General features: G+C 51.8%; 4 protein-coding genes across 9 annotated transcripts in view; 2 read left to right on the plus strand and 2 right to left on the minus strand.

The window, feature by feature from the left end:
* ITGA7 (integrin subunit alpha 7) overlaps positions 1 to 1,239 on the minus strand; it is a 21,737-nt gene extending 20,498 nt beyond the window's left edge. For 2 of the 3 annotated variants that reach the window (XM_049883468.1, XM_049883467.1), the window contains exon 1: positions 808 to 1,239. In XM_049883468.1, coding sequence (XP_049739425.1) covers positions 808 to 1,013 — 206 coding nt within the window. In that variant the 5' untranslated portion in view covers positions 1,014 to 1,239. The remainder of the gene's footprint in view (positions 1 to 807) is intronic. The other variant, XM_049883471.1, reaches the window with a different exon arrangement.
* On the plus strand, positions 1,012 to 14,183 carry BLOC1S1 (biogenesis of lysosomal organelles complex 1 subunit 1). The gene is made up of 5 exons (XM_049884957.1): positions 1,012 to 1,501; positions 9,701 to 9,940; positions 11,331 to 11,403; positions 13,668 to 13,800; positions 13,991 to 14,183. The coding sequence occupies exons 1-5, from the start codon at positions 1,012 to 1,014 to the stop codon at positions 14,099 to 14,101; spliced, it is 1,047 nt and encodes a 348-aa protein (XP_049740914.1). The 3' UTR covers positions 14,102 to 14,183.
* Positions 14,184 to 14,284: 101 nt separating this feature from the next.
* RDH5 (retinol dehydrogenase 5) lies at positions 14,285 to 19,075 on the plus strand. 4 transcript variants are annotated; one of them, XM_049883475.1, is made up of 5 exons: positions 14,285 to 15,910; positions 16,284 to 16,542; positions 18,101 to 18,264; positions 18,550 to 18,605; positions 18,762 to 19,075. In XM_049883475.1, the coding sequence occupies exons 1-5, from the start codon at positions 15,601 to 15,603 to the stop codon at positions 18,771 to 18,773; spliced, it is 801 nt and encodes a 266-aa protein (XP_049739432.1). In that variant the 5' UTR covers positions 14,285 to 15,600; the 3' UTR covers positions 18,774 to 19,075. The 4 variants fall into 4 exon arrangements, with proteins under 4 accessions (XP_049739432.1, XP_049739429.1, XP_049739430.1 ...); XM_049883472.1 differs by having other exon boundaries at positions 14,285 to 14,993; positions 15,570 to 15,910; positions 18,550 to 19,069; XM_049883473.1 differs by lacking the exon at positions 18,762 to 19,075 and adding an exon at positions 17,343 to 17,505 and having other exon boundaries at positions 18,550 to 18,640.
* Positions 19,076 to 19,921: 846 nt separating this feature from the next.
* On the minus strand, positions 19,922 to 23,175 carry CD63 (CD63 molecule). The gene is made up of 8 exons (XM_049883476.1): positions 23,036 to 23,175; positions 22,366 to 22,442; positions 21,265 to 21,453; positions 21,017 to 21,091; positions 20,837 to 20,932; positions 20,586 to 20,723; positions 20,259 to 20,342; positions 19,922 to 20,078 (listed from the first exon to the last, which is right to left on the minus strand). Exons 2-8 carry the CDS (start codon positions 22,429 to 22,431, stop codon positions 20,013 to 20,015), a joined length of 714 nt encoding a protein of 237 aa, XP_049739433.1. The 5' UTR covers positions 22,432 to 22,442; positions 23,036 to 23,175; the 3' UTR covers positions 19,922 to 20,012.
* Positions 23,176 to 27,694: the final 4,519 nt, after the last annotated feature.

Here is a 27,694-nt window from a genome sequence, read left to right on the forward strand (position 1 = left end):
TGGCAGGAAGTTATTTCTGGAGTCCACCCTCCGTCTGGAAACCCTGGTCGTGTAGTGGTTAAGTGTTAGAGCTGCTAACCAAAGGGTTGGCAGTTTGAATCTGCCAGGCGCTTCTTGGAAACTCTATGGGGCAGTTCTACTCTGTCCTATAGGGTCGCTATGAGTCAGAATAGACTGATGGCACTGGGTTTGCTTTTTTTTTTTTTTTTGGACCCTCCATCCTGCCGATAATTAACCCATTGCTGTCGAGTCAATTCCAACTCATAGCGACCCTACAGGACACAGGAGAACTGCCCCATATGGTTTCCAAGAAGAGGCTGGTGGATTTGAACTGCCGACCTTTTGGTTAGCAGCGGAGCTCTTAATCACTTCGCCACCAGGACTCCCTCATCCCTCCCATAGCCCCTAAATCTCTCTACCCTTTCCCTCTCCTCCTGCCTAGGCAGAAACAGAATGGTCAGTCTCCCTTCTTGGGGGAATTCAGCCCTCTGAAGAAGGAGAGGAGCCAGAGACCCTGGCACTAGAGCAAGGATGCAGGTTGGGGGAAAAAGCCGAAGGAGATAGTTTCTGCCAAGACAAGAACCTGGCTCTCCGACTCGTCCCCAAAGCAAGACCTTGGGTCTTGGGACCTGGGAATACAGCTCCAGACCCAAGACAGACGAGGCAAGGCTCCAGGTTGGGTGTGGGGTATCTGTGGGCAGCCTGAGTCTTGGTGGACTTGGAAGATGGAGAGTTGAGGTGGCCCGGGGTTGAAGAGGAAAATCTGTGGCTCCGGCATGGGGACTCGGGGCGGGTGCGATGACTCACCAGCTCTGGGGTCGGGGCTGCAACTGTCGGTGCAGGGCCACAGAGAAGCCGAAGAGACTACCCGACTCGCCCTCCTTGCGCAGGGCGCCCATCACGTCCAGATTGAAGGCAACAGCCCCGGGGCAGAACATTCCGGCAAGCAGAGAGCCAAGAAGGTAGAAAAGCCCAGAGGCCCCCCAAGGATCGTGGCCCCGTGTCCCGGCCATGGGGCGAAGCCTGCGCGCGTGCCCCGCGAGCGCAGGGCAATTTCCGCGCGCCCCGAACCGCAAGGCTCCCCAGGCCCCTCTCTGGTCTCGGAAATTTCGCTGCTCTTTCAAAGGTCTCCTAGTCTTTCGCCTGGCCACAGCCCACCAGCCGCTCTGCGGGCCAGCACCCGCGACCACGATTACAGCGGCCGGAGCTCGGCGTCCACTAAGGCTCCCGCCTCCTCGCCCCGAGGTGCCGCCCCGGCCCCGCCCCGGGCCCTCCCCTCGCTCCCGCGGCAGGTGGAGGCCGGAGCGCGTCGCCAAGGCTGCCCAGGCTGGCGGCCTCCGGTTGGGAACTGGCCTTGCTCCCCGAGCCGTACCCCAGCACCCGCCCCGCCCCCGCACAGCGCTTCTTTCCCCCCTCCTCCCCTGGCCTTTGCAGGAGAGCTGTGGAGGCAGCGCCCAGGAATGGGGACGGAGAAAGGGAAGGAAAGACAGAAAGAAAAAGGGTAAGTGATGAGACCTGGGGTGAGACTAAAGGACAGCCTGGAAAGACAGGAGAGGAAAGGGGAGTGGTTCTGGGCCTGGGTCCTGCCTCCTCCCCAGGGTCACATAGAGCACCCTTTATGCTGTTCAAATCACACCACTTCTCACCCCATCCTACCCCACCCCCCAGAGCCCGGCAGTGACAAAGATAATACTAACCACATCCTCAGCATTCAAGGGATCAGAGAAAAAGACAGGCAAGGAGAATGAGAAAAACTCAAGAGGTAAGGGGAGGGAGCAAAGGAGGCAGGGAGAAAGAAAAGAAAGCAGGAAGAGAAAGATGGAGAAATAAGTGCAAGGGTTTGCTCACAAGGGATAGAGTGAAGGAGAAAACAAGAAAAAGACTGAGGGTGATAGAGGGAGAGGAAGGTCAGCGGGGTGTTGAAGAAGGGCAAAGATGAAAGAGACTGGACCCCAGAGGCCCAGGGAGGGAAAGGGTGTTTCCAGCTCCCAGCCCCTTCCCATTGTTGTCAGTTGCCCCGCAGTCCTGGAGACCCCAGATGTGCAGAGTAAAACAGCTTCACAGGGTTTTCAAGACTGTGACCTTTCAGAAGCAGATCACCAGGTCAAGGCACCTCTGGGTGAATTTGGCCTGCCAACCTTTCAGCTAGTAGTCCACAGCTTAATGATTTGCGCCATCCAGAGACTTAGCAGACCCTTCCCGGGTCTATACATTTCCTGTTCCTCCAACGGGAAGGGACTGGAGCCCTGGGCTGACTGGGGCTTGTTCTGGGTGGGACTGCGAAGGGATCTCCACAGAAATCCACCAGCTGGCCCCTCTTCTTCTCCCTTCCCCCTAAGTTGGGACAGAAGGGGGGGGACATTTTCTAACCCTCTGCTATTTGTAATCCAATCCAGAAGCATGGCCAAGAGGAGAGATAGAACATGATTTGGCACAACTGGAGCCTGTCTTGCTCCCACCTCCCCTTCCTAGTTCTTTTTCTTACTGGGTGTCTGTTTGGTGTATATCCATTTGTCCATCTTTCAATTCTCCCTCTATCTGCTTTTGTCTCATCCCAATCTCCATTTTTGTCCCAGTTCTTGTCTCTGTCACCCTTGGAATCTTAGACTGTTTCTTCATGTCTCTAATGTTGTCTCTGCCCCTCAAGCGTTGTCATATTCTTGTCTTTTTTCTCTTTCATAAAAGCTCCAATTGCTGTCCTACTTAACTCTTCTTTCCGTGTTCCCTTTGTCCCCCTTACTTCTTTTTTCCAGGATTAAACTTTTTTAAAAACAGGGGGACTGTCACTCTGCTGACCGTGGGACAATCCTTGCCTTGGATAAGTTGAAGGACAATTGAAGGCCCGGGCTTCCATACAGCACTCCATCTGCAGATGTCCCCTCCAGGGGACCAGCGCAATTTTAGACAGGTGCTGTCAAGGAAGGGCATGTGCTGCAGCAGGGCTGGCACCTGATCTCCACTTGCGTTATTCCCAAGATGTGGCCTCTCCATCCCTTTTTTATCCCAGCACCCCCAGACAGTAGCCTGGAGCTGCCATGAGAATGCAGAGTAGTAAAAGCAGGGTAGAATCTGGGACTCCTGACTCCCAGCTCAGACCTGCAACACTAGTCACAATGCCCTTAGGGCCCCAGCTGCACTTCTCTCTGCACCTGCAGCTTCTGCCTCCCTCCATCTCCACTCCACAGGCTTCTGCTAAATCCAAGGCTGAAATCAGATGCTAAGAATCTGCTTCTGACCTCCTCTGCCCAAATATTTGAGAAGTCACCTCACCCGCTACAGGAGGAAGGAACAGGAAAAAAGAGAGAGGCCACCCAGAATTAGCCTGGCTATAAATAGTGGGGGAAGGAAGGGCAGGGAACACACAAAAGCACTAGGCCAGACTAGTAAATTTAGACATGTAGATTTTCCTTAAAGGATAAGAGAGGCCAGATTGCTGGAATGGAGAGAAGAATATTGTAGGAGAAGAGAGGAATGAAGAAGCCAGAGGATACAGAAAATGGAGGAAGCTCACCACTAAAATAAATAACCTGCCAGAGAACTTCTTGTATTTGAGTCAAGAGCTTGGAGATTGGTTACATTAAGAACCAATGCTCCTAATATGCTCTGTAAACTTTCACCTAAAGCACAATAAAATGTTCAGAAAAAAAACCCCAAAGCTGCAGCACCTGGCTCTGACTAGGGACACAAGAGAAGGTCCCAGTTAGAATGGGAGGAAAATGTAGAACAAAACCCAAATTCATAAAAAAAAGACCAGACTTTCTAGACTGATAGAGACTGGAGGGACCCCCAAGACTACCATCCTAAGGCACCCTTTTAACTGCCTGGAACTGAAACCACTCCCAGAGGTCCCTTTTCAGCCAAATAATAGATTGGCCTATAAAGTAAACACTAACACCTGTGAGGAATGTGCTCCTGGGAACAATCAACTATACAAGACCAAGAGACCAAACGGGCAACATTTGCCTAAAAGCAAAGATGAGAAGGCCAGGAGGGGCAGGGAAACTGGGGGGTTATAAACAGGGAAGGCAGGGTGGAAATGTGGAGAGTGCTGACACATTGTTGGGGGATGGGGGAGATAACAACCAATGTCACAGAATAATTTGTGTATGAATTGTTGAAAGGGAAGCTAATCTGCTGTGTAAACTTTCACCTAAAACACAATAAAATGGGGGGGTTGGGAACCAATGCTGATATTCTATGATTCCACTTATAAAACATTCTCAAAATGACAAAACTATAGAGACAGAAAACAGACAGTGAATGCTGGGTGAGTACAAAGGTAAAGGGGTAGCATGAGACAGTTCCTTTGTGGTGATGGACCAGTTCTGTATTTTGAATATGATGGTGGTTATATGAACCTATGCATGGAATAAAATTTCATAAAACTACACACAGACAAATGAATGCATGTAAAAAATGGTTAAAACTGAATAAAGCCTGTAGACTAACAGTTTTGTACCAGTGTCGACTTCCTGGTTTTGATATTGTGCTACAGTTATGCAAGATGTCACCATTAGGGGAGCTGGGTGAAGGGTACACAGGGATTTTTGTACTATTTTAGCGACTCCCTCTAAGTCTATAATTATTTCAAAAGAATTTCAGTTTTTCTAGTTGATAAATGCCCGGATATGGCAAAGGATGGAAACTGGGGCTTTCTCCAGCCCCTTCCCACTTTAACAGCCTTCTGCCCCTCCAGCTGGGACCCCTATTTTTCAGCTCTCCCAGATCATACTTTTTCCAGCTTCCGTCTCTACCTACCAGCAAACCCTTTCCGGAACACACTCTCCAGGGTTAACTTCTCCCTCCACCTTATCTGGCAGCCTTGAAGCACATATCCCAGGGTCCTGCTCTTCCTCCCCAACACACACATCAAGAGAACTTTCCCACCCCACCCACCTCTCCAGCTCTGCAATCCTTCTGCTTGCCTCTAAACTCTGGCTGTAGCCAAAGCTTGAACACTGGGAGTGGCTGGGAGAGAAAGAACATAAATATGATTGAGAGGAGCCAGTGGGGAAATGGCTTGACCATTCTCCTCTTTGAGGAGCCAAGTGAAATCCTTGGATCTTGGGAGAAGGATTGGGAGGTCACTTCCCACAGGGAGCCATTTAGACTGTCTTGAGGGTCCCTTTTCTTTGAGCACTGGCTTCCAGCCAACATTTATAACTTGGCCACAGCACCCCTGGCCCCCTCTTGAAACCCAGCCAGATTTCCCAGTATACGAAGCCTTCTCCACTTACTCCACGTCTTCCCTCAATTTTCACCCCTAACAACTCAGAAGCTTCTGGTCCAGCCAGTCAGTATGGAGCTTGCTAATTAAAGTTAACTCTGAAAGAGACCCCAAAAAAACAGGGAAGTGAGTGGAGAAAAAGAGTATAGAGTTCAGGTCATTTATTCCAAGGGGAAATAATCTGGGAGGGAAGTTGTAGGGCGAGGTGGGCAGATGCCCAACAGAAGGAAATTTCAAATCTCAAGAGTCATTCCCCGGTTATGCATGCAGCTTGTGTCTACCTCTACAGAAGGAAAGTGGGACTGTGTTTCAACCTCAGCAGAATAAGGTTAGGGCCCAGAAAAAGAGAGATGGAGGATGACCCTGGAGAGTTTAGCTGGGGTCCCCAGGTACAGATAACCCATGTCCTCTGCCCAGCTCTAGGGCAAAGAAACAGCCAGTGTGTGGGAGAGGAGGGCGGGACTGATGTCTGCAGAATCCTGGCAGTCTCTATACTGATTGTGAAAATGTCAGGCAGTTGTGCCAAGGGGAATGAGGGTAATACAGAATGGGGCTGGCACTCTCCCTGTGTCAGCCTAATCTTTTCTTTTCCCTTTTCGAGTCAGCCTAATCTTAACATTCAGAGACACACCCTTGAAACCTCCAACCCAAACCCCGCCCCCCCACTTAGCTCTCAACCTCTATTTCACTTCACCCATGTCACCATTCTCTGGCACCTGCTCCAACCCCTGCCCTTCTCTCCCAGGCCCCCAAGCTCTGGAAATGAGACACTGGGCACCTTCCAATCGGCCTCTATTTTGCTTGCTCACTGCAGTTGGAAGTTGGAGCCAGAGGGGGGGAGAGGACTGGGCCAGGCTGCCCTGTGATGCTCTCACTCTTCCCGATTCTGTTGATCAGCCCCTCTCTGAAAAGGAGACTCTTCCAAAACACTCTCTCCACCTTCGCCCGCCAGGATTCCCAGCAGTTGGTGCCTAACAAACTGGAGGGGCATAGTGATGAGAGACAAAGAACCCATCCCCTAAAGGGCTTCTGGGTCTCCCCTCCTGGAGTCTCTTTCATGGTTTATGCAGTATAGCACAGTGGTTACACTCAGGCTCTGGATCTGTGTTCCAACTTTACCACTTACGAGTGCTATTAACGGAGGTACTGTGCCTCAGACTCTTCATCTGCAAATTTAGCACAATAATAATATTTCACAGGATTGTTCTAGGGATTAAATTAACAAAAAGTGTTTGATCCATGGCAAGCACTCAGTACATGCTGGAAAAAGAAGTTATTGCATACCTATTTTTTTTTTTTTATAACCATAGACACATACATACACAGTATCCAATGATTTTATTTATAATTTTTATTTTGGCACGTAGTCTTCTGCTTTATGCTGCCACTTAACCATTTCACATGCCTTATCTCACAAATCCTTTGGAGGTCGAACATTTCCCAGGGTTTAGGACACTAGCCTGCAAATAGCTGGATAAATCAATCAGTAATTCTCAATTCTCACTCAAAAAATACGAGAAGAATGTTGTATTTTAACTCAATATTTCAGCACTCATTTTTCCTCCCCCTACAAGTAGATATGATGAAGTCGATTTTCAGTTATGTCACTGAATAGCCTTAATTATAGTCTAGCCCATTGATTCTCAATCCTGGATATACATTAAAATCATCTGAACACTTTTAAAAAATACTGATGTCCAGGTCCCACCCCCCCCCCCAGGAGGTTCTGTTTAATTGGTCCAGGGCCAAAGAATCGTTAAAAGCTTCCCCTAGGTGATTCTAATGTTTAGCCAAGGTTGAGAGCCACTGATTTAACCCAGTCTCTTTATTTTACTAAAGAAAAAAACTAAAATCCAGGGAGGGTAAGCAACTTTCCCAAAGTCACCCAGCATAACCAAGACAGATAGTAGTAATAGTAATAGTTATGGGGGGGGGGGACAGGGGGAGTACACTTTAAACCATACAGACTGGCTATTTTTGGTGATGGGAAAAGTGGCACCAAATGTGGATGTAGTGAGCACAGCACAAATAAAGTAAAAACAAGTGTTTGAGCACATATGGATGGGTACAGGCAAATTAGTATATAGGTAAGTACAGGTGTGTACATAGGTGAGAACAGATGGAAGTATCTATAAAACCAAAAACCAAACCCGTTGAGTCAATTCCAACTCATAGTGACCTACAAGACAGGGTAGAACCGTCCCATAGAGTTTCCAAGGAGCGGCTGGTGGATTTGAATTGCCAATCTTTTGGTTCGCAGCCAAGCGCTTAACCACTATGTCACCAGGGCTCCAGAAGTATCTATAGGTACATGTAAACAAATATAGAGGTGCAGGCACATATATTCATTGAAGACACAAATATAGATACTCCTCAGAAATAACCAAACACCTTCCAACATTGGTTTTCTGGGTTTGAAAGCTTAGGGACAACTCAGTCAATTGGCATAACATAGTTCACCAAAATCATGATCCACATCCTAGTGAAGTGAGTAGCGTCTGGAGTCTTAAAAGCTTGCGATTGGCCATCTAAGACACAACTATGGGTCTCTACTTACCAGGTGCAAAAGAGTAAGAAGGTAACCAAAAGCACAGAGAAGAAACAAGTCTACACTAGCCACAACCTCGTTTACCCTGAGACCAGAAGAACTAGGTGGTACCCAGCTACCACCACTTAACTGTTCTGACCGAGGTCACAATCCAAACCAAACCCACTGCCGCCGAGTCGATTCCGACTCACAGCGACCCTGTAGAACAGAGTAGAACTTGCCCCATAGAGTTTCCAAGGAGCGCCTGGCAGGTTTGAACTGCCAACCTCTTGGTCAGCAGCTGTAGCTCTTAACCACTATGCCACCAGGGTTTCCCGAGGTCACAACAGTTGGTCCCAAATAGAATGGGAGAAAAATAGGGAGCAGAATTCAAATTTTTATTTAAAAAAAAAAGCCAGACAAACCGGAACAGTAGAGAACAGAGGCCTCCCTGAGACTATCACCCAGAGACACTCTTTAACCTAGAACAGGGCCTATCCCTTGTGATATATCCTTTAGTGAAATACCAGAGTAGCACACAAAATAAAGGATATTACCCATAAGATTGGTGCCCTACTTAAAAACTATCAGTATGAGATCAAAAGGTCAACAATTACTCAAAGATGAGAAGATAAAGAGGCAGTGTCTTAGTTACCTAGTGCTGCTATAAAAGAAATACCACAAGTGGATGGCTTTAACAAAGAGAAATTTATTCTCACAGTCTAGTAGGCTAGAGGCCCAAATTCAGGGCACCAGCTCCAGGGGAAAGTTTTCTCTCTGTCGGCTCTGAGGAAAGGTCCTTCTCATCAATCTTCCCCCTGGTCTAGGAGCTTCTCAGGCGCAAGGACCCCCAGGTCCAATGAATGTGCTCTGTACCCAGCGCTTTCTTGGTGGTAGGAGGTCCCCCTGTCTCTCTGCTTGCTTCTCTCTCTCTTATATGTAATCTAATGTTATAGATTAAGTCCTGCCTCATTAACATAACTGCCTCTAATCTTGCCTCATTAACGTCACAGAGGTAGGAATTACAACACATAGGAAAATCATATCAGATGACAAAATGGTGGACAATCACACAATACTGGGAATCATGTCCTAGCCAATCTGACACATATTTTAGGGGGACACAATTCAACCCATGACAGGCAGGGAAACTAGAGTACTGGAAAGGGAACAAACTGAGCACAATTAAAGAGGATGTTGACATATTGCGATAAACGTAACTAATGTCAACGAACAATTTGTGTGGAAATTGTCAAATTGGAACTAATTTAACTTGCTGTGTACACTTTCACCAAAAACTCAATACAATTTAAAGAAAAAATATACTGAAGATGTTTATAATTTTTCTTGTTGGTAGTTAATCCCTGAAATATTTCTCGTTACTTCAGAGAGGCGTCATATAATTTGCATTTTACTTTGGCAGCAGCACTTAACGCTTCTGGTGAGGCTGAAATGGGTTCACATTCTCTGACCACAAAAGGAGAGATTGAATTGTACATTCACTGCACATAGCCAGCCGAATTAGCAAAGCTCCCTAGAGGCCGCTTGAAGTGCCTAAAATGCTTCTCTACAATGATCAGCCACTGCTGAGGGACCTCGTGGGGTGGTGAGAGGAAAGAAGGCTGGAAAAGAGACGCAAGCATTCCCTCCTACAGGGAGGGAGCTGGGAATCAACGGCCTGAGAACCTGCCAGAGCCGCCAGGACGAAAAGGCGAGGGAAGGAGGGAAGGGAAAGAATTTCAATGAGTCCTGGGAGTCTCTGTTCCCCTAACACCGAAAAGCGAGGGACGGTCTGGCAATACCAGCCCTCCGGGGAGACTGAGACCCAAAGAAGATATTAAAAACTGCTCCTGCAATAAAGTTACCAAGGAAAATTTCTTCCAGTACTCATTAAAGAAATGAGCTCACCTGCCCCCTAACCCTTTACCATCCTTTCCCTTTTCCAGCCATGATCTTCGCTACCTACCTACTCTACCCTCAAAAAGAGGGCGGCTCCCGACCTCACGTGATACTGAGGTCACGTGACCTGCGCCTCCTGGGAGCCGAAGCCCGGGTTCCAGCTCCGCGAGCCGGAGGGGTCTGGGGTGTGCCGTGCCCAGCGCCCAGTCCCCCGCCCGACGCGACCATGCTGTCCCGCCTGCTGAAAGAGCACCAGGCCAAGCAGAATGAACGCAAGGAGCTGCAGGGTGAGCCGAATATCCCGTCTGCCGCTCTCTCTCCGGCCGCGGCCTTGCCTCAGCCTCGAGCCTGGGCCTCGCGTAGCGGCCCAGAGCCAGAGAAGGACGCGGGCTAGCGTGCACGAGCGCGCTGAAAGGGGAGCTAGGGGGCGGCTTTTCTGGCAATTCTGTTCCTCTGCCGGCCGGCTCTGGGCCCTTGGGCCACACTTCTGTCCCTTTTGGCAACGCCCCCATCCCCAACTGGCGGCACCCTAGCCCCACCCCCTACTCGTAGAACGCTGTGCCTATTGGCCCAGACTCACTCCCGCTCCGTAGGGTTTCCAAGGCTGTAAATCTTTAGGAAGAAGACTGCCACAGCTTTCTCCCGTGGAGTGCTGGCGAGTTAGAACTGTCGACTTTTGAGTTAGCAGCCGAGCACTTAACCACTGCGCCACCAGGGCTCCTTTCCTATTAGAGCAGGGACCTTCTTATCCTGAAGTGGGAGGGACTCACCTGAGTGGAGGAGTTGCTGGGAACTAGTCTGAAGCTGAAATACCTGGAGGCCTCAAACCATGGAAGCGGGACTTGTTTCCTGAATCAAGGCTGTGAATCCTGGACTAACTGATCCTTCGTCAAGTTAGTGAAAAGGGCCTGGGGGTCAGGAGGCCTGGGTGACGGCACTGACTCCTTGGTGTCCTGAACTAGTCCCTTCCCCCCTCTCTGTTTCCTTATCTCTAATATGATATGGCTTGCTTTATGTTTTATTGTATTTTATTTTATCGTGGTAAAGAGATACATAACAAAAAGTTAGCCAGCACACCAGTTTCAGCGTATCAATGCAGCAACATTGATTACATGCAAGTTGTGCAACCATTCTCATTATCCTTTTCCAAATCATTCCACCACCATTAACATAAATTAATACCCCCCTTTTACCACAAGCAAAAGCTTCCCCTTTCCGCCTCCCTTCTACCCCTGGTAACCACTAGTAATCTTTTGTTTCTGTATATTTGCATACTTCGTATAAGTGAGATCATACAGTATTTGTCCTTTTATTACTCATTTCACTTGAGGTGATGTTTTTAAGGTTCATCCATGTTGTGGCATGCATCAGGACTTCATTTCTGAGTAGTATTCCATTGTGTGTCTGTATCACATTTTATTTATCCAACTGTCTGTTGATGGACGTTTTGGTTGTTTCCACCTTTTGGCTATTGTAAAAAGTACTGCAGTGAACATTGATGTACAGGTTTCTATGGACTTGCTTTATGTTTTGCAAGGTCCTTTTCAGCTCTGACATTCTGAGATTGTTTGAGATGCTGTAGCAACTAGCAGAATAGTAATGAACAGGTGAGGAAACTAGCATCACCTCTCGAAAAACCAAGCCTTCACTCCAATCCCTCTTCTCCCCTCCTGCCAGAGAAGAGGAGACGAGAGGCTATCACTGCAGCAACCTGCCTGACAGAAGCTTTGGTGGATCACCTCAATGTGGGGTATGAACCTCATCCCCTCAATACCAATCCCCCAAGTTTAGGCACTGGCAAGACTAGGCCCTCAAATTGCTCATGAGAGGGTGGGATTTTCTACTCATACCCCTCTTTCAGCTTAGCTTGATGGAGAGAAGTTTGAGTCAGCTCTGACCACTAGTATTGGGTAGGGAGAAACAGCTGCAGTGGTGGGAGAAGCAGCCAGATTTCCCCCTCCCCACATCAACTTCCCGGCTGCCTACAGCTTGATGCCATCTGCCCATCTCCCTTTACCCCTTTCTTGTCCAGCTGTCACTGCAGCAGGAGGGACAGCACCTTCCTTCACCACAGCTTACCACCCTCTCCTCCACTTCCCACCCTCTGGCAGGCCTGGGCAGCAGCTGGCAGGAAAGACATGGCACAGCTGGTGGGGGTGAGGGCAGAACCTATGCCAGGAGCTAAGGCAGAGCCAGGCTGCCTCTTCCCTTCCTTCTGAGTCTCCAGAGGCCACCCCCTACCCCAGCTCTAATGAGAATGCATGTAACATCCAAAGACTTGGGGAAGAGCAGAGGGCTTTGTATTTGACCCTGAGTGACCCTGGAGAGTGCAGAGATGATTTGATATGCCAACTCATAGGGTCACTGTGATTTGGAATCAGAATCAACTAGACAGTATCTAGTTTGGCTTCGGTTTTTTTGAAAGAAAGGAAGCAGTATGATGCCTTCCACCCCAGGGCATGGAGAACAGCTTGGTTGTGATTCCAGAGACTGAGTCATCTGAGTGAGCCAGGCAGGGGCTGGGGTCATCTTCATTACTCATCTAGGGGAGGGGGGAGATTAGGGGAAGAGAAGGCTGTGGTTGCAGCCTCTGATCTCCCTTACCGCCAGACCTCTCCCTCCACTCAGTGTGAATAATAGGGGAAACTGGGATTTCAGAAACTCCCTGGGGAATCTGTTGAGGCATTACTGTTTTGGCTCCCACCCAAGCCCCTACTGTGACCCAGCTGTCTCTCAAAGAGAAGGAACAGGGTTTGCCCCTTTCCGCCCTCCCACATTGCTGTACCCGCCACATGGGAGTGTGGCCTAGGCTTCTCCTTCTCCTCTCCCTTTGCTAGGGGCCACCCCACTTTCAACTCAGAGGCCAGCTAAGCCAAACCCAGATTAGAAAGGGTTTTATGTTGCTGCCCACAGCTCCTCTCATTCTCCAGAGAGGAAAACAAAAGCCCAGTCTATCTCAGCCCATCAGGTGCCCTGCCCACTCTCTTGACCCTTCCAACCCCTTGCCCTCTCCAGCCCCCACACATTCCAGTGGCTGGAGGGAGTTGCACCGGAAGTGGAGTCTCCTGGTGACCTAGAGTTTTGGGGAGGAGAACAAAAGATTCATCATTGGGGAGGGGGGTGCCAGAGGGTTGGAGACACAATCCCTGTGGCAGCAATAGTAATTGCAGCCACCACCTTGATTTTGAAGACAGGAAAACTGTACTGCCTAGAGCAGAAGGGAGGAGGAAGTGTGTATGTGTGTGTTCGTTCATCTGTGTGGGCAAAAGGAGAAGGGCTAGGAAACAGACAGAGCCAAGAAGCACCCCTGGGATCCCTCTCCAAATTCAGGGTTCCTGGAGAGGGGGGATGCTGTCACAGCTCACCGCTGATGCAGACCAAACCAAACCAAACCCGTTGCTGTCGTGTCAATTCCAACTCATAGTGAACCTATAGGACAGAGTAGAACTGCCCCACAGAGCTTCCGAGGAAGGACTGGTGGATTCAAACTGCCGACCTTTTGGTTAGCAGCTGTAGCACTTAACCACTACACCACCAGGGTTTCCCCCTGATTCAGGGAGGGGCCCAGTTTCCCTTCCCAGCTAGGCCAAGTCCCCTTCTTGACATATCCCTGGACCTCCAATTGCTGCCAGATGTGTCTCTGCTGCTGGATTTTCCCAGCTTCTCCACGCCGCCTTCTCCTTCCCAGCTCCTTCCTCAGGGACATCCCCCCAGGTTAACCCGCTCCCCCGCCCCCGGCTGCAGAAACTCCTGGCGGGGGGGGGGGGTAGGAGATGGTATGTTTCTAATCACCTCCCAGCTCAACTGTCCTGGGAATCCTGGGAGTGGAAAGGAGCTGGGTTCCTTTGCATGTACTGGTAGCAGTTTGCATCACATCCAAGAACAGCCAAAATTCTGAGGTTTTCCCCAGCCCTGACTCCTGGCTGGCCTCCCACTCCTGCAGTGGGACATTAGTCCTGGAGACCACCCCCCACTAGTTGGGTGGGTTAACCTCCCCCGTCTTCCAACCCCTAGTGTGGCCCAGGCCTACATGAACCAGAGAAAACTGGACCATGAGGTGAAGACTTTACAGGTACAGGCTGCCCAGTTTGCCAAGCAGACTGGCCAGTGGATCGGAATGGTGGAGAACTTCAATCAGGCACTCAAGGTGGGCCACACCCCTACCTCACCATTCCCTATCCAAGACCCCCATTGGCTGCCTCCAGTCAGGTCACCTGGGGTTAAAGAGGAAGGGGGGAATGGGTCCAAGGAAAGTCCTTTCCAGGGAGTGGATGGAAAGTGCTCCCAGACACTACCTGCCCTGATGCCTGCACTCCCGCCTCCTCTCGCCTCCCCAGGAAATCGGAGATGTGGAGAACTGGGCTCGGAGCATTGAGCTGGATATGCGCACCATTGCCACTGCACTGGAGTATGTCTACAAAGGGCAGCTGCAGTCAGCCCCCTCCTAACCTCTCCACCCTGCCCCTCCTACTTCACCCATGGTGGGCAGGAGGGAGGCTGACAGGACCATGAATAAAACACAAGCCTCCATGTCTATGTTGTGTGTTTCAAGGGGCTACTAACTCAGTGCGGGGTTGGGGACTAGAAGGCTCAAAGGTTGTTTTCCTGAGTAGTCAGGTGCTTTTGGGTGGAGAGCGGAACCAGCTTCCTCTTACTATCCCAACTCTATTCAGCCTGGAGTCTGGTACCGATGCCTGTTAGGTAAGTAGAAGATGGGAGTTTCCCACACCTCAGAAGAGAAGGTTCTAGTGGCCCGTGCTCCAAGCTTCCTAACTCAGAACTTCAGTTTCCTGCCGGGGAGAAACAAAACAGGGAGCAGACCAGATCCCCAGCTCTGGCTCCCTGCCTCTCCACATCCTCAGGGCCTCTCCCAGGCTGGTACTAAGCAGTGTCATGAGTGTGGGCCAGGTGGGAGATTAACTCTTAGGCATGGGGGCAACTCAGGGCAGGGAATGGGGAGGAATGACAGGTCTAAGGCTGCCATCAGAGAGGGTCAGCTGCCATCCTTGACAGCTCCCTTCTCCCGGAAGACCATGACATAGGTGGTCAGGAACCCAGGCTGAGAAAGACAGCCAAGAAAGGGCCCAGGCAAGCCTGGCCTGTGCCAAGCACTGACTTCAGCCAGCGTGCCGCCTCCTCCTCAGCCCCTCCCCTCCCCACCACACATACACACACACACACACACACACACTTAATACTCTTGGTGCCGGAGTCCAGCCCCTCTGGACCTTGGCCCTAGCTGTGACTAGTGTGGGAACCTCGGAAGACTGGGAGCAGAGTCTGAAACGCAGCAAAAGGAACCGCAAGCATTGTAGTACCCGACAGCTTTCCCCAGAGGAGGTAAGTGGGGTACTGGGAACTGGGGGTGCTATCAGAAGACTAGCAAGATATTACATGTAACAATAACTTAAAGCTTTGAGCGTTTAAGGTGCCTCTTCACACATTATCTTCTTTGATTCTCCACAACTCTGAGGTGGGCGTGATGAGTGTTAGCACCACTTGGTAGATGAGAAAAAAGGTTCAGAGACAGTGAGATGCCCAGCATCACACAGTAAATTTGGGGCCACCAGGACTAAAATGCAAAGCTCTTGGCCCTGTACCTAGTTCCGAAAACAAGAACAGGTTACATTTAGAGGGTTCAGGTGCCCCTGATTTTGTAGGAAAGGGGTGATGACGGCAAACAGGAAGATCCCTCTATTCTCATACAGCAGGTCTGCATGCAGGACATGGCTTGGCTGGTTTTAGTTAAGGTAGTTACAAATATGGGGTCTGCCCACATCTTTGCGTCCCTCTCCCGCAACCCTGAAATCTTTTCTTAGTTGGTTCAGATGAGAAAGACTTCCAGCTAGGGACAATACTAGGGGGAACGGCCTCGGGGCCTGCATAAACTGGGCATAGTTTTCCTGCCCACCCTAGGCTGCCACCTGCCGGTCACTTGGGCACCAGCATGTGGCTTCCTCTGCTGCTGGGTGCCTTGCTCTGGGGAGTATTGTGGTTGCTCCGAGACCGGCAGAGCCTGCCCTCCAGCGATGCCTTCATCTTCATCACCGGCTGTGACTCAGGCTTTGGGCGGCTTCTGGCACTACGACTGGACCAGCGAGGCTTCCGCGTCCTGGCCAGCTGCCTGACCCCCTCAGGGGCTGAGGACCTACAGCGAGTGGCCTCCTCCCGCCTCCACACCATCCTGCTGGATGTCACTGATCCCCAGAGTGTCCAGTGGGCAGCCAAATGGGTAAAGACACAGGTTGGGGAAGCAGGTGAGTGTGACTGGGGCCACCAGGGAACATGGTGTGGGTGCTTCAGATCCCTAGAGTGGTCCCAAGAGAGTCACTTGCAAGGGACACAGGAAGCTAGAGGTACTAAGTTAGGGCTAAAAAACCAAAAATAAACCAAACCCATTGCCATCAAGTTGATTACTCACTCATAGCAACCCTATACGACAGAGTAGAACTGCCCCATAGAGTTTCCCAGGAGCGCCTGGTGGCTTTCAACTGCCAACCTTTTTAACCACTTAACCACTATGCCTCCAGGGTTTCTGGTTGGGACCGAAGCTGGTCTCAGATCCTCCCAGGAAGGAGGCAGGGCTGTTGGAGTGCCTTATCCACCCCGTGTTATCTCATCTCCCCCCAGGACTTTTTGGTCTGGTGAACAATGCTGGTGTGGCTGGTATCATCGGGCCCACACCATGGCTGACATGGGATGATTTCCACCGCGTGCTGAGTGTGAACACCCTGGGTCCCATCGGGGTCACCCTTGCCCTGCTGCCCCTGTTGCAACAGGCCCGTGGTCGGGTAGTCAACATCACCAGCGTCCTGGGTCGCTTGGCAGCCAATGGCGGTGGCTACTGTGTCTCCAAGTTTGGCCTGGAGGCCTTCTCTGACAGCCTGAGGTGAGAGGTGCAGGGTACTGGGCTCCAAGCCCAAGGGCAGCCCACTCAACCAACCATTAGTGTCTGCGCAGTATGGGCCGGCAAAGACTGCGTAATGCTTACAAGGAGACAGTTTAGGGCTAGACTTCATGGCTTCAAATCTCAGCTTTCTCTCACAAGAGCTTTGTGGCCTTAGGCAAGTTACTTTTCTTTCCCCATCTTTTTGCTTCTGTGTAAAATGGGGATGAGAAAACCTGCCCCGTGGGTGGAGGTATGTGTAAGGCCCTTAGAACAGTGCCTGGGATATAGTAAATGCTAAAAAAAAAAAAAAAGCCTAGTATTTTTGGGAAGACATACTACTATTAATAACAATGATTACTTATGATGAGCTAGTACCTTTAAATAACATTTTCTCAATTCTCCCAACAATCCTATAAGGGTAGGTATTAATAACCTTAATAACCAAACCAACCCATTGCCAGCAGATCAATTCCTCCTCACATAGTGACTCTATAGGACAGAAAAGAACTGCTCCATAGGGCTTCTAAAACTGTAATCTTTACAGAAGCAGACGGCCACATCTTTCTCCCACGGAGTGGTCAGTGGGTTCCAACTGCCAACCTTTTGGTTAGCCTAATCACTGCGCCAGCAGGGCTCCTTATTAATACTCTTAAGGTAACGTTAACTTACCTAAGGCCATACAACTAGTGACTGGGACTTAGGACCAGGTCTGCTTGCCTATAGTGCCTGGTCATTATTATGTCCTCCTGCCGCCTCCTGTTTAAAAAGTAATGTCCCCTCCCCCCCCCCACAAAAAAAAGGTTCAAAGTTCATGGGGTACAAAAGAGATCGCTGTGGGGATCATTAAAGGATGACATGGGAGCAGGCCCTGAATCTTGGACAGAAACACAAGTCCCCCAAGCTGAGCCCAGCTTAAGAAAGGATGGCTACGTCACCATCACTCAACAAATACTTTCAGTGTCTGTAAGTGTCCATATCCTTCAGTCTCTAACTTTCCAGTCAGCATCACAAAAAATATATTTTATACTTAGATTTCTGCATCTGTGCCAGGGTTAGGGGATACATCTCCACTTTCTCCGTCACATAACCCCCCAGCAAATACCAGTCTACACCCTTCACATCAAGCACCCGGGACTCAACCACGTGTCTGGGAAGCTAGGGCACAGGGTTCCTCTAGCTGGGGACTTGGCAAACTATTGCGTATGGGCCAGACTCAGCCAGCCATCTATATTTTTACAGCCCCCAAGCTAAGCATAGTTTTTATGTTTTTAAATAGTTACACTGTAAATGGTTATCTAAGTACCTACATAATATCCTCAATTTTGTTTCTAAGCCAGCAGTGCCTAAGATGTTTACTGCCTGGCCCTTTAAGAAAGTTTGTTCATCCCTGTTCTAGATCATAGAGGAAAGCAAGCCTCAAAAAATACCTCCCTCTCTCTGTCCCACTTGCCCCTAATCCCAGCATGTCAGGGAGGGACCTCCTTCACTGTCAGGACCCATCTTAGCTTCCCATCCTCACAGGGCAAGAACCTAGAACTTCCCTCTGCACCCCTTCCAGGCGGGATGTGGCCCCTTTTGGTGTAAGGGTCTCCATCGTGGAGCCTGGCTTCTTCCGAACCCCTGTGACCAACCTGGAGAGTTTGGAGGACACCCTGCAGGCCTGCTGGGTGCGGCTCCCTTATGCCACACAGGCTCAATATGGAGAGGCCTTCCTCACTAAGTGTGAGTAGCTGGGCCCCCATAGGGACATAATGAAGGGAAGTGAGAGTGCCAGGAAGGCCAGCCCACACCAGCCTGCTGGGAAGAGGTGGGCAGGGCAGCTGGGGAGGATAAGGGTGAATGGGATGCCACAGTGAAGCACCCAGCCCATGTGGAGCCTGACCATTCCCCAAGCTGGGAGGGGTACTGAGAAGCCCTCACCTCCGCTGGGCAGCCCGCAGAAATAGGGTCTGAGGTGGGTTGGAGTGGGGGACAGACACTGATTTCAACTACCCCACTGGACTGCAGACCTGAAAGTACAGCAATGTATCATGAACCTGCTCTGTGACCCAGACCTGACCAAGGTGAGCAGATGCCTGGAGCATGCCCTGACTGCCCGTCACCCCCGAACCCGCTACAGCCCAGGCTGGGATGCCAAGTTGCTCTGGCTACCGGCCTCCTACCTGCCAGCCAGCCTGGTGGACACTGTGCTCACCTGGGTCCTTCCCAAACCTGCCCAGGCAGTCTACTGAATCCAGCCTTCCAGCAAGAGATTGTTCTGCAAGAGCCAGGACTCTGACTTATTTCTGCCCCTGCCCTGGAACTGCCTCGTGCCAGGCACACGGTAGGCACCCAATAAATGTGTATTGTTTAAACAAACAAAAAAGAACATAGGTGGGAAGAAATGAAAGACTGACACCATTTAACTACTAACTACCCTAAGCTGACTTGCCTAAGGTCTGTAGACTGTTCAGTCTACAAAACAACTAGCACCCAGTGGGGGGTGCAAGGGGACTGTTTGCATCTATAGACCTCCTTTGAAACTGCAGAAACCCTGGTGGCATAGTGGTTAAGTGCTATGGCTGCTAACCAAAAAGGTTGTTAGTTCAAATCCACCAGGTGCTCCTTGGAAACTCTGGGGCAGTTCTACTCTGTCCTATAGGGTCACTATGAGTCAGAATCAGCTAGACGGCAATGGGTCTTTGGTTTTGAAATAGCACCTGGAGTGGCCACCAGAAGACACTTTTGGACATTTCCTAATTCAGTAAGGTTACAATTCAGTGTATGGAATGGGAATAATTTTCTCTCTTTTTCTTCTGGGTGAGAGGGGAGTGGGAAGGGGGGGAGTTGAAGAGGGCTCGGGGCCAGGCTCAGTAGCTGTCATGGGGGAAAAGGCAACAGTCACTTAAATTCTCCCACTATCACAATCTAAGTCAAGAAAGATGGGCACTGGCCACACATGTGTCAAGGATACTTAACACCCTAAAAGGAGCCACGCCCCCTTGAGGCTTGCTGGAGTAGGGGGTTTCTGGGCCCTCAGAGGTGGGCAGAGGCCAGGGAGAAGATGTCCAAAGTAGATGTGGGCTGGGCTCTCCTAGGTCAGACTTTTTTGGGGAATCCCTTTGACTTATGCAGGAGATGACTATATGGATGTTTCAGTACTGAGTCTGGTGGCACAAGACTGGGTGAAGGTGGGGGGCACTGGGCCACAATCTCCTCCAGGTCCCCACTTCTTCCACTGCAGCCCATCCAGTGCCTTCAAAAAACATCCTCCTCTCCCAAACACCCCCTAAAATAGGCCTGCTTTTTCCCAGAAGTGTAAAGAGAACAGAGTCCTAGAAGACACGGAACATGGATGAGGGGAGGGATGGGATTAAGTATCACTCTTGAAGACAAACTGTCTTTTCAGTCTGAAAAAATAATCCATTTAATTGAAAAACCTGGGGTATACTACACTCCCCTAGATGAGGGCGATGAGGAGACCAGACCCCCTACATCACCTCGTAGCCACTTCGGATACTCTTCACGAGGCAACAGGCAAAGACAATTCCCAGGACCTGGAAGGAAAGATGGGAGAGGGAGGTGGAGAGGAGTCAGATGGGCAAGATATCCCAGATCTACCCAAAGGACCTCAAACACACCTAGGGCTCCCCTCCCCAGGCCAATACCACCTGCTCACACCCTCCTCTGCAGATGCCCCGGATGGAGTCCCAGCCCCTGCCCAAGTCACCACTCACCTCCACAAAGGCAATGCCCAGGGCTGCTGCAGCTACCACCAACACTCTGCTCCTCAGCCAGCCCCCAATCATCTCCACACAGCCCTGAGGGTAGCAGGCACAAAGGCTAGAGCACCTTCAGAAATCTCCCACCCACCTCCCCTGGTCCATCTGTCTCTTCCCCACCCTCTGTCCCTTTCCCCACACCCCTAGCAGTCCAGATCTACTCCCATCCCTGACACCAACTCCACAGAACCTCAACCCTGTTACCTCCATCCCTGATCTCTCTCACCTCCTCAAACATTTCCCAGGTTTCCCAAGTCCATACTATTTCAGCCTTCTCCCTACCTTGACATAGATATCCGTCACGTTGGCATGAACCCCACAGCCCAGAGTGACATTCATGCAACAGGAGTCAGGAACTCTGCCCTTGGGCACTAGAATGTTCTCCCAATCTGTGTAGTTATTAGCCCCACAGCACTTAAACTGAGGCAGGGAAGAGATGGGGGAGAAGTTGTTAAATGAACCTCTACCTTCAGGATGGAGATGAGAATCCTCTCACCCCATCCACTACCCCTGCTCCCACCAACCCCACTCACATCTTGTTGCAACTTGTCCAAGAGTATGACCGTTTGGTTGTCTCTTGGGTATGTCTGCATCTGCTTCTGGAAATCCTTCTTAAACTCTGATATCACCTGGAAGTGTGGAGGAGCATTGTTGAAGTCAGAATTCAGGGTACCTGGATCCTAGAGCAGGTCTCTCCCTTACCCTCTGCTTACCTGGTCTCTAAACACATAGCCTGCAATGGCTGTGGCCACCTCCACCAGCATGATAAGAGACAGGAAGATGGCAAACTGCAGTCATGAGAGACAGGAGTCAGGTTTGAAGTCTGGGTGAGGGGTTCCAGCCTAGTCCCTAGAACACTCACAACGGTCTTCTTCCACCTCTGCCACCCTCTTCAGCCCCTGCCGAAGAAATGCCCTTCCAGCAGTCCCAGGCACCCATGCTGGCCCCAGGCCCCACTCACTGTGATCATAAGACAGTAGTTCTCTTTGCAGGCCCCACAGCAACCCACAAGGGCCACCAGGAAGAGGAAGGCACCCACTGCAATGATGACCACAGGCAACAGGGAGCCAGCGGTGGCCCCTTGGTTAATAGTCTGATTCAGGATGAGCTGGGCCCGCACACCTACGGCAATCAGTCCCACTGCACAGGCCTGAGTGGAGAGTTGGTCAGGGTTAGGTCAGACCCACACCCCAGCAACCCTCCAGGTGGAGAGAAGAGGGTATACCCTGGACACAGACTTGACCTCACACATCCCAGGTTTGACTGTGGGAGAGGGGTGGCCCATCTTGCCCCACAGTAAAGGCTGAGGAGTTCTTCAAGGCACTCTAGGAACAGAGTCAGAAGCCATACCTTCCTTCAAGCAGCTCTTCTACCACAGGTTGCAAAAAGAGGTGCCCAGAAGGCCCCAGGACACACATTTCCTGATTAGAAGTGGGTGATTCCTACCTGCCTTCAAGGTTCCTAATTTGGTCTGCTCTCAGAACAGCCCCCTCACTATCCACCAGTGCCCACACCAGCCCCATCACCTGTGGCTGAGAGAAGGAAAAGAAGGCAGAAGTGATGTGCCCCTCCCTGAACAAACAGTAACTGCTCAAGCCAGGAGCAAGCTGAGGTGGGCAAAGTCCTCCCACCCGCAAGCAGCCAGGAGGGAATGAAAGGGAATGAGGGGATGGAGAAGAAAGAGAGGACAGGGAGCATAGGGAAGCCCAGAGGCGATAGATAGCATCAGCCCGCCGTTGGCTGGTTGCCCCACTGCCCAGTATCACAAGTGGTTGGGTCACCAGACAGGAAGGGCCACGAAAGATTAGGGGGAGGGTGCTGCGCACCCAGGCTGACCATTTTCTGTCCAAACAAGCCTCAAAGGTCGCCAAAAGTTGGAGGAAGGGGTGACAGCGCTGTCTTCAGCCGTTCCCGAAGCATTTCCTTACACATGTGGTCTACAGCTGCCTTCATTCTTGGCCCCTCAACCCTCATCGCTCCGAAGCCAAGTCTCCGGGCACACTGCCAGCGCGCTCCCAGCGCGCCCCCAGAGCCCCACCTCCGCCCCCTTCTCTCCACTCACGCAAAAGGCCAGCAGAAGAACGTAGAGCAAGAACTTGACACATTTCATCCCTCCTTCCACCGCCATGGCTGCCGGGCCTGGGGCAGAGGGAGGGCGGGGGGATTAGGAGCAGCCAAGGGGGGCCTTAGGTTTCCGGACTCCTGGCCGGCCTTCAAGGCCTTCCCAGCCTGGCCCCCCTTCCCGGTCCCTCCTACCCGGAAGCCCGCGGTCAGATCCAAGTCTCCCAGCCCCCTCTCCTCCGCCGCACGAGGGGAGGAGGCGGCCGCCGCGAAGCCGGGACCCTGTCCCGCCGCCTCCAGGGCCGGGGCAGATCCGAGGGCGCCGGCGGGGCTCCAGGCCGACGCCCGGCCCTCAGGCCAGCCCCGCCACGGCCCTCAGTCCCCAGGCGTTAAGCACCTCCTCCTTGCCCAGCCGGCCCCGAAAAACGGTCCTCGGCCGAGCCCGACCCCCTTCCCCGCCACTTTCCCCGGGGCTCGAGCCCCCAGCCCTCCCCCCACCCCAGTGTACAGTTCGGCCGCCACCTCCCCCGCCGGGCCTATGGAACTTTGAAGCAAAGTTGATCGAGGGCCACGGGAGCGGCTGGAAAATGCAGGCCGAGCCCCCGGAGGAAGGAGCTCCGGGGGCCTCCCCCACCCCACGCCGAGGTCCGCCGGGGGTCCAGCGGCCTTACCTGGGCTCCCCGAGGCTGTGCGCTGCTCTTCTGCCGCGACTCAGGGGCTCTCTGCGGCGGCCCCCTGGCTCCGACCCCTCCTACGCTGCGGCCCCGCCCCGGGCTCCACTGTGGCTCAGGCTGCAGCCGCAACTCCCTCCCCCGCCGGGTGGCCGCCCGCCTACCTCCTGTGACGCGGGAACAGCTGCGGCCTGAGTCACCCCGGACTTTGAGGGGAGGGCCTAGCCCCCACCCTGGAATACAGCGCCCACCCCCGCACAGGGAGAGCACCCAGGGCAGGACTTAAGAGCGCCTGGGGCCCTTCTGGCGTCCCCACCCCCGTGCCAACTTGGAGACTGAGCGCGGGACGAGCGCCGCCCGGTTTTCTCCGGTTCAGGACAGCGGAGGAGGGCGACAGCCAAAGGAGGGATGGGCAGCCCAGAGTTACCCTCTGAGCGCCCGGGTGGCAGAGTTGAGTCTAGGAGACAAGATGGACTGCGGAAGCCCACCCCCTCCTCTGGCTCCGTCTGTTCAAGCCCCCACCCCCATCCCGAGTAGGAGCTGTGGACTGCTGGGGATTGGGTGGGGCCAGATAAACACTTCTACAAAGTCTCTGGCCTCTTATCCTGGGAGTCCCTCAACATTCCAGAGTAGGGGGTTCCCCGTGGCCCCTCTTTCTTAGCCCAGCTTCTCCACTTTCCAGGGCCCCTGGGCAGTGGCCGAAAAGGGGAGGGAGCCCTTCTCCAGGGCCACGCTACCCAGTCAGCCTTGGCTGGTCAGAGTTGTTTCCCTCCCTCTGGGGAGGAGTCACAAAGTTTGTGGTCCCACCACTCCCGGGAGGAGGCGGGAGCGAGGTAGAGGGAGGACACTCTGACAGGCATGGCATATAACCCCCGAGTTCCCCCCATCCATCCCAGCAAACAGTCCTTCTCATCCCAGAAGGTAAATCCAGATGCCGGCTGGAAGGGAAGTGGTGGGGGGAGGGAGAAGAGCCTGTCACTGCCACTGATCCTCAGAACAGGAGATGGTGTTAACAGGCCAAAGGAGTAGATCAACCATCACACCACCACTCCCCCAGCCTGGGTTCCACCCCTTAGGTTCTTAGGTCTGCCTCAAGAACCACTTCCTGAGTCTTGGTGTGTATGTGTACACAAAGAAGGAAAAAAAAACATAAGAGCAAAAGGAAGGAGATCTAGGCTGGGCTGTGAACAGTTGCCAAGATCACAGTCCTTCCAGCAAGACACACCAAGACTATTCTGGACCTTGCTCCCAGTTGTCATAGCAGGCATCCTGAAGAAAGGAATATTCACCAGGTTCTTTATAATGCTGTTACTACATGCCAGGCATTTGCTAGGCACCCGGGGACAGAAAGAAGAGGAAGACAGTGACCCTGCCCCCCAGTGGCAAGCAGAACCAAGCCCCAGCTCTGAACAGAGGCAAAAGCCAAGGGCAGCAGCTGGACAAGCTCAGCAGAAAGAATACGTAGTGCCTCCACCCTGGGAAAGAGGAACAGGTTTCACAGAAGTGGGTGGTGTTCTCCAAGTTGACTCGAGAGAATAAGCGGGCAAGTCCCCATTTCGGGGGTAGGGGAAAGGTTAAGTGTGAAAAGGGGTGGTCTACAAAATAGGTGGCAGGTTGGGGTTGACTGGCTCAAAGGGCTGGGGGAAGGATGTGGTGGAAGATGGATGGAAAGGTGGTCTAACCAATCAAGATTAGGAAAACTTGGAAACACAACAGCCAAGTCCTGTGCTGGGGCCTTGACTGGATGGATCTCCGTCTGAACAAACCAGCTGTGAAAGACATTTTCGGAACAGCTGGGGAAATTTGAATATGGACTGAGAATTAGACACTAGAAAGCTGTTAGCTGTGATGTTATGGTTACGTAGGAAAATTACCCTACTTTTTAAAAAGGTGCATACTAAAATATTAAGGGTGAAATATCATGTCTGTAATTTGTTTTGGAATACTTCACAAAACAATAGATGAAGCAAAAAAGAGGATAGTTAGTAACAGGACTGTCGAGAACCCGGAAGGCCACGTTGGGTAGTTTGACCAATGTTCTAAAGGCAACGGGGAGTAGTGGGAAGTTTTTGAGCAGCTGGGTGGCATTATGTTGGGGTTGGGCCTACATCAAAATGAGGAGGAATGAATGTCAGCTGGCCTGGGAGACAGGTAGTACATCACTCCATGGTCTGAGGACCAGAACCAAGGAAAAGAGGGAAGTATAAGCAGCATTTCAGAGGGCAAATCAAAGGACTGGGTGACTGCTTACCTGTGGGGATAAGGAGTAGGAAAAGTCAGAGAAGGCTCAGAGTTTCCAGATTTGGGCACCCAGGGGAGGAGGAGAGCCTGGTGGGGTGGTGCAGTAGTTAAGAGCTCAGGCTGCTAACCCAAAAGTCAGGAGTTCAACTCCACCAGTTGCTCCTTGGAAACCCCATGGGGCAGTTCTACTCTGTTCTATGGGGTCGTTATGAGTCGGAATCAACTTGACACCAATGGGTTTTTTTGTTTTTTTTTTTTTTAGGGGAAGAGGAGGTGGTCACATAAAGCAGGTGGTACATTACGGGGGCGGGGGGAGGAGAGAGACAGCACTGTAGGCCCATCCAAATGGAAGTGTCCTACCAGGAGTAGTTGGGGATATGAAGCTCAGGAGAGGAGTCAGACTAGAAATAAGCGATATCTAAGGCCATAGATGGAAACCCTGGTGGTGTAGTAGAGTTACGGCTGTTAACCAAAAAGTCAGCAGTTCGAATCTACCAGGCGCTCCTCGGAAACCGTATGGGCAGTTCTACTCTGTCCTGTTGGGTTTCTGTGAGTTAGAATGGACTTGACAGCAATGGGTTTGGTTTTTTTGTTCTTTCAAAGCCATAGATGGGTTTTTAGGGTCAAAGAGATAGTAGGGGTTAGTAGCCAGTAAAGGGTCTAATAACCAAAAAAACCAAACCCAGTGCCGTCGAGTCGATTCCAACTCATAATGACCCTATAGGACAGAGGAGAACTGCCCCATAGAGTTTCTAAGGAGCGCCTGGCAGATTTGAACTGCCGGCCCTTTGGTTAGCAGCCATAGCACTTAACCACTATACCACCAGGGTTTCCAAAGGAGCTAAGAGGGAAAGGAAATTGAAAAGTCGCACTTCTGTGTTATACCAGGAACTGTGCTGGGCACTTATACCATTAGCTCATTCAATCTTCACAACACTCTGTAAGGTCAGTATTATTTTTCCTGTTTTAGATACAAGACTAGAGATGTGGAGTAACATGCCCAGAGTCCAAGTCAGTGAAGGACTTTGTTAGGATTTGAACACAGATCTCTGGGGATCCCAAAACCTGTGCTTTTTTCCCTCTCTCTAGGAGACCAAGAGAAAAAAGAATATGATGACAGGAGGAGGGGAGAGTGGTCAAAAGTGTCAAATAGCGTAGAGAGGTCAACTCAGGTGAAAAGCAAGAGTAGGCCATTGGATAGGGAGGGCCTTCTCCAGTGCAGTGTCAGGGCAGGGTCTGGAGGACCCACGATGGGCTGAGGAGGGAGAGGAAGTGGAGACGTCCACGTGGGCAGGGAGAGAGCTGAGGTGAAGGGTGAGGAGAACAGGACCTTCCTAGAGAAACACCAGGGAAAGGACTGAGAGCAAAGTGGCAAATGCAGAGTGGTGGCAGCAACTTGGTAAAGCAATGGGTGAGAAAGGATAGTGCTAAGGCCAGAGAGAGCCCCCAGAGAGCAAGCCTTTGTGTCGTGGGGAGAGGGAGGGCAAGAGTAGCCCATTCCTACAGCCTGGAGAGCTGGCACCAGCACCGAGCCCTGAGTGCCTGCTGGGCTCCAGGGCAGAGGGGCCTTTAGTGGGGATGGTGGCTGACCTCGGACTGGGATCTTCACATCACATCCTTCAGTCTCCAGCGTCTGCTCCAAATGCCTGGCATCCAGATACGCCACCAAGCCACCACGACTGGCCCCTTGGGTGCATAGCATTGGCTGGTGGCAGGTGAGCTGGGGAAGGCACACCTGCCCCTCCCCTCTCAGCAGGGCCAGGCTGCCCTCCAGCTCCACCATGCCCCGACCCACGGTCAGCAGCAGCGCATGGGGCCACAGGTGTACCAAGCAAAGGCAGTGCCTTCTGAGAGCACGCAGACATCGGCCAGACCCATGGTGATGCACAGCAGCTTGTAGCCAGCACCCAAGGCCTCCTGAAGCGCAGCCCCATGCAGGGAGCCCAAAACACCAAAAAAAAAAAAAAAAAAACCCAGTGCCGTCAATTCCGACTCATAGTGACCCTATAGGACAGAGTAGAACTGCCCCATAGAGTTTCCAAGGCGCGCCTGGCGGATTTGAACTGCCGATCCTTTGGTTAGCAGCCGTAGCACTTAACCACTACGCAACCAGGGTTTCCACAGGGAGCCCAGCACCTACAAAACAGATGCCTTCACCGCTCCACTCAGCAGGGCCACCATGCCCCCTGCACCTGCCCCACTGGGAGGCCAGCTCAGAGATGAGATGCAGGTGCCTTGGTAGCGGAGGCCTCAGTGAACCCAAGACTACCACCTGCAGAGGCCAGTGGGGGTGGGGGAGTGTGGGAAAGGGGTGAGTGAATAGTCAGGGAGACATTGGGAGAGGGGTGAAAAGATACAGGAGAGAAGAGAGGAAGGTGGAGAGACATGGGGGAAGAATGGGGAGACAAGGGAGGGAAA

The sequence above is a fragment of the Elephas maximus genome, chromosome 4, assembly GCF_024166365.1.
Source record: "Elephas maximus indicus isolate mEleMax1 chromosome 4, mEleMax1 primary haplotype, whole genome shotgun sequence".
In the NCBI taxonomy this organism is placed as follows: domain Eukaryota; kingdom Metazoa; phylum Chordata; class Mammalia; order Proboscidea; family Elephantidae; genus Elephas; species Elephas maximus.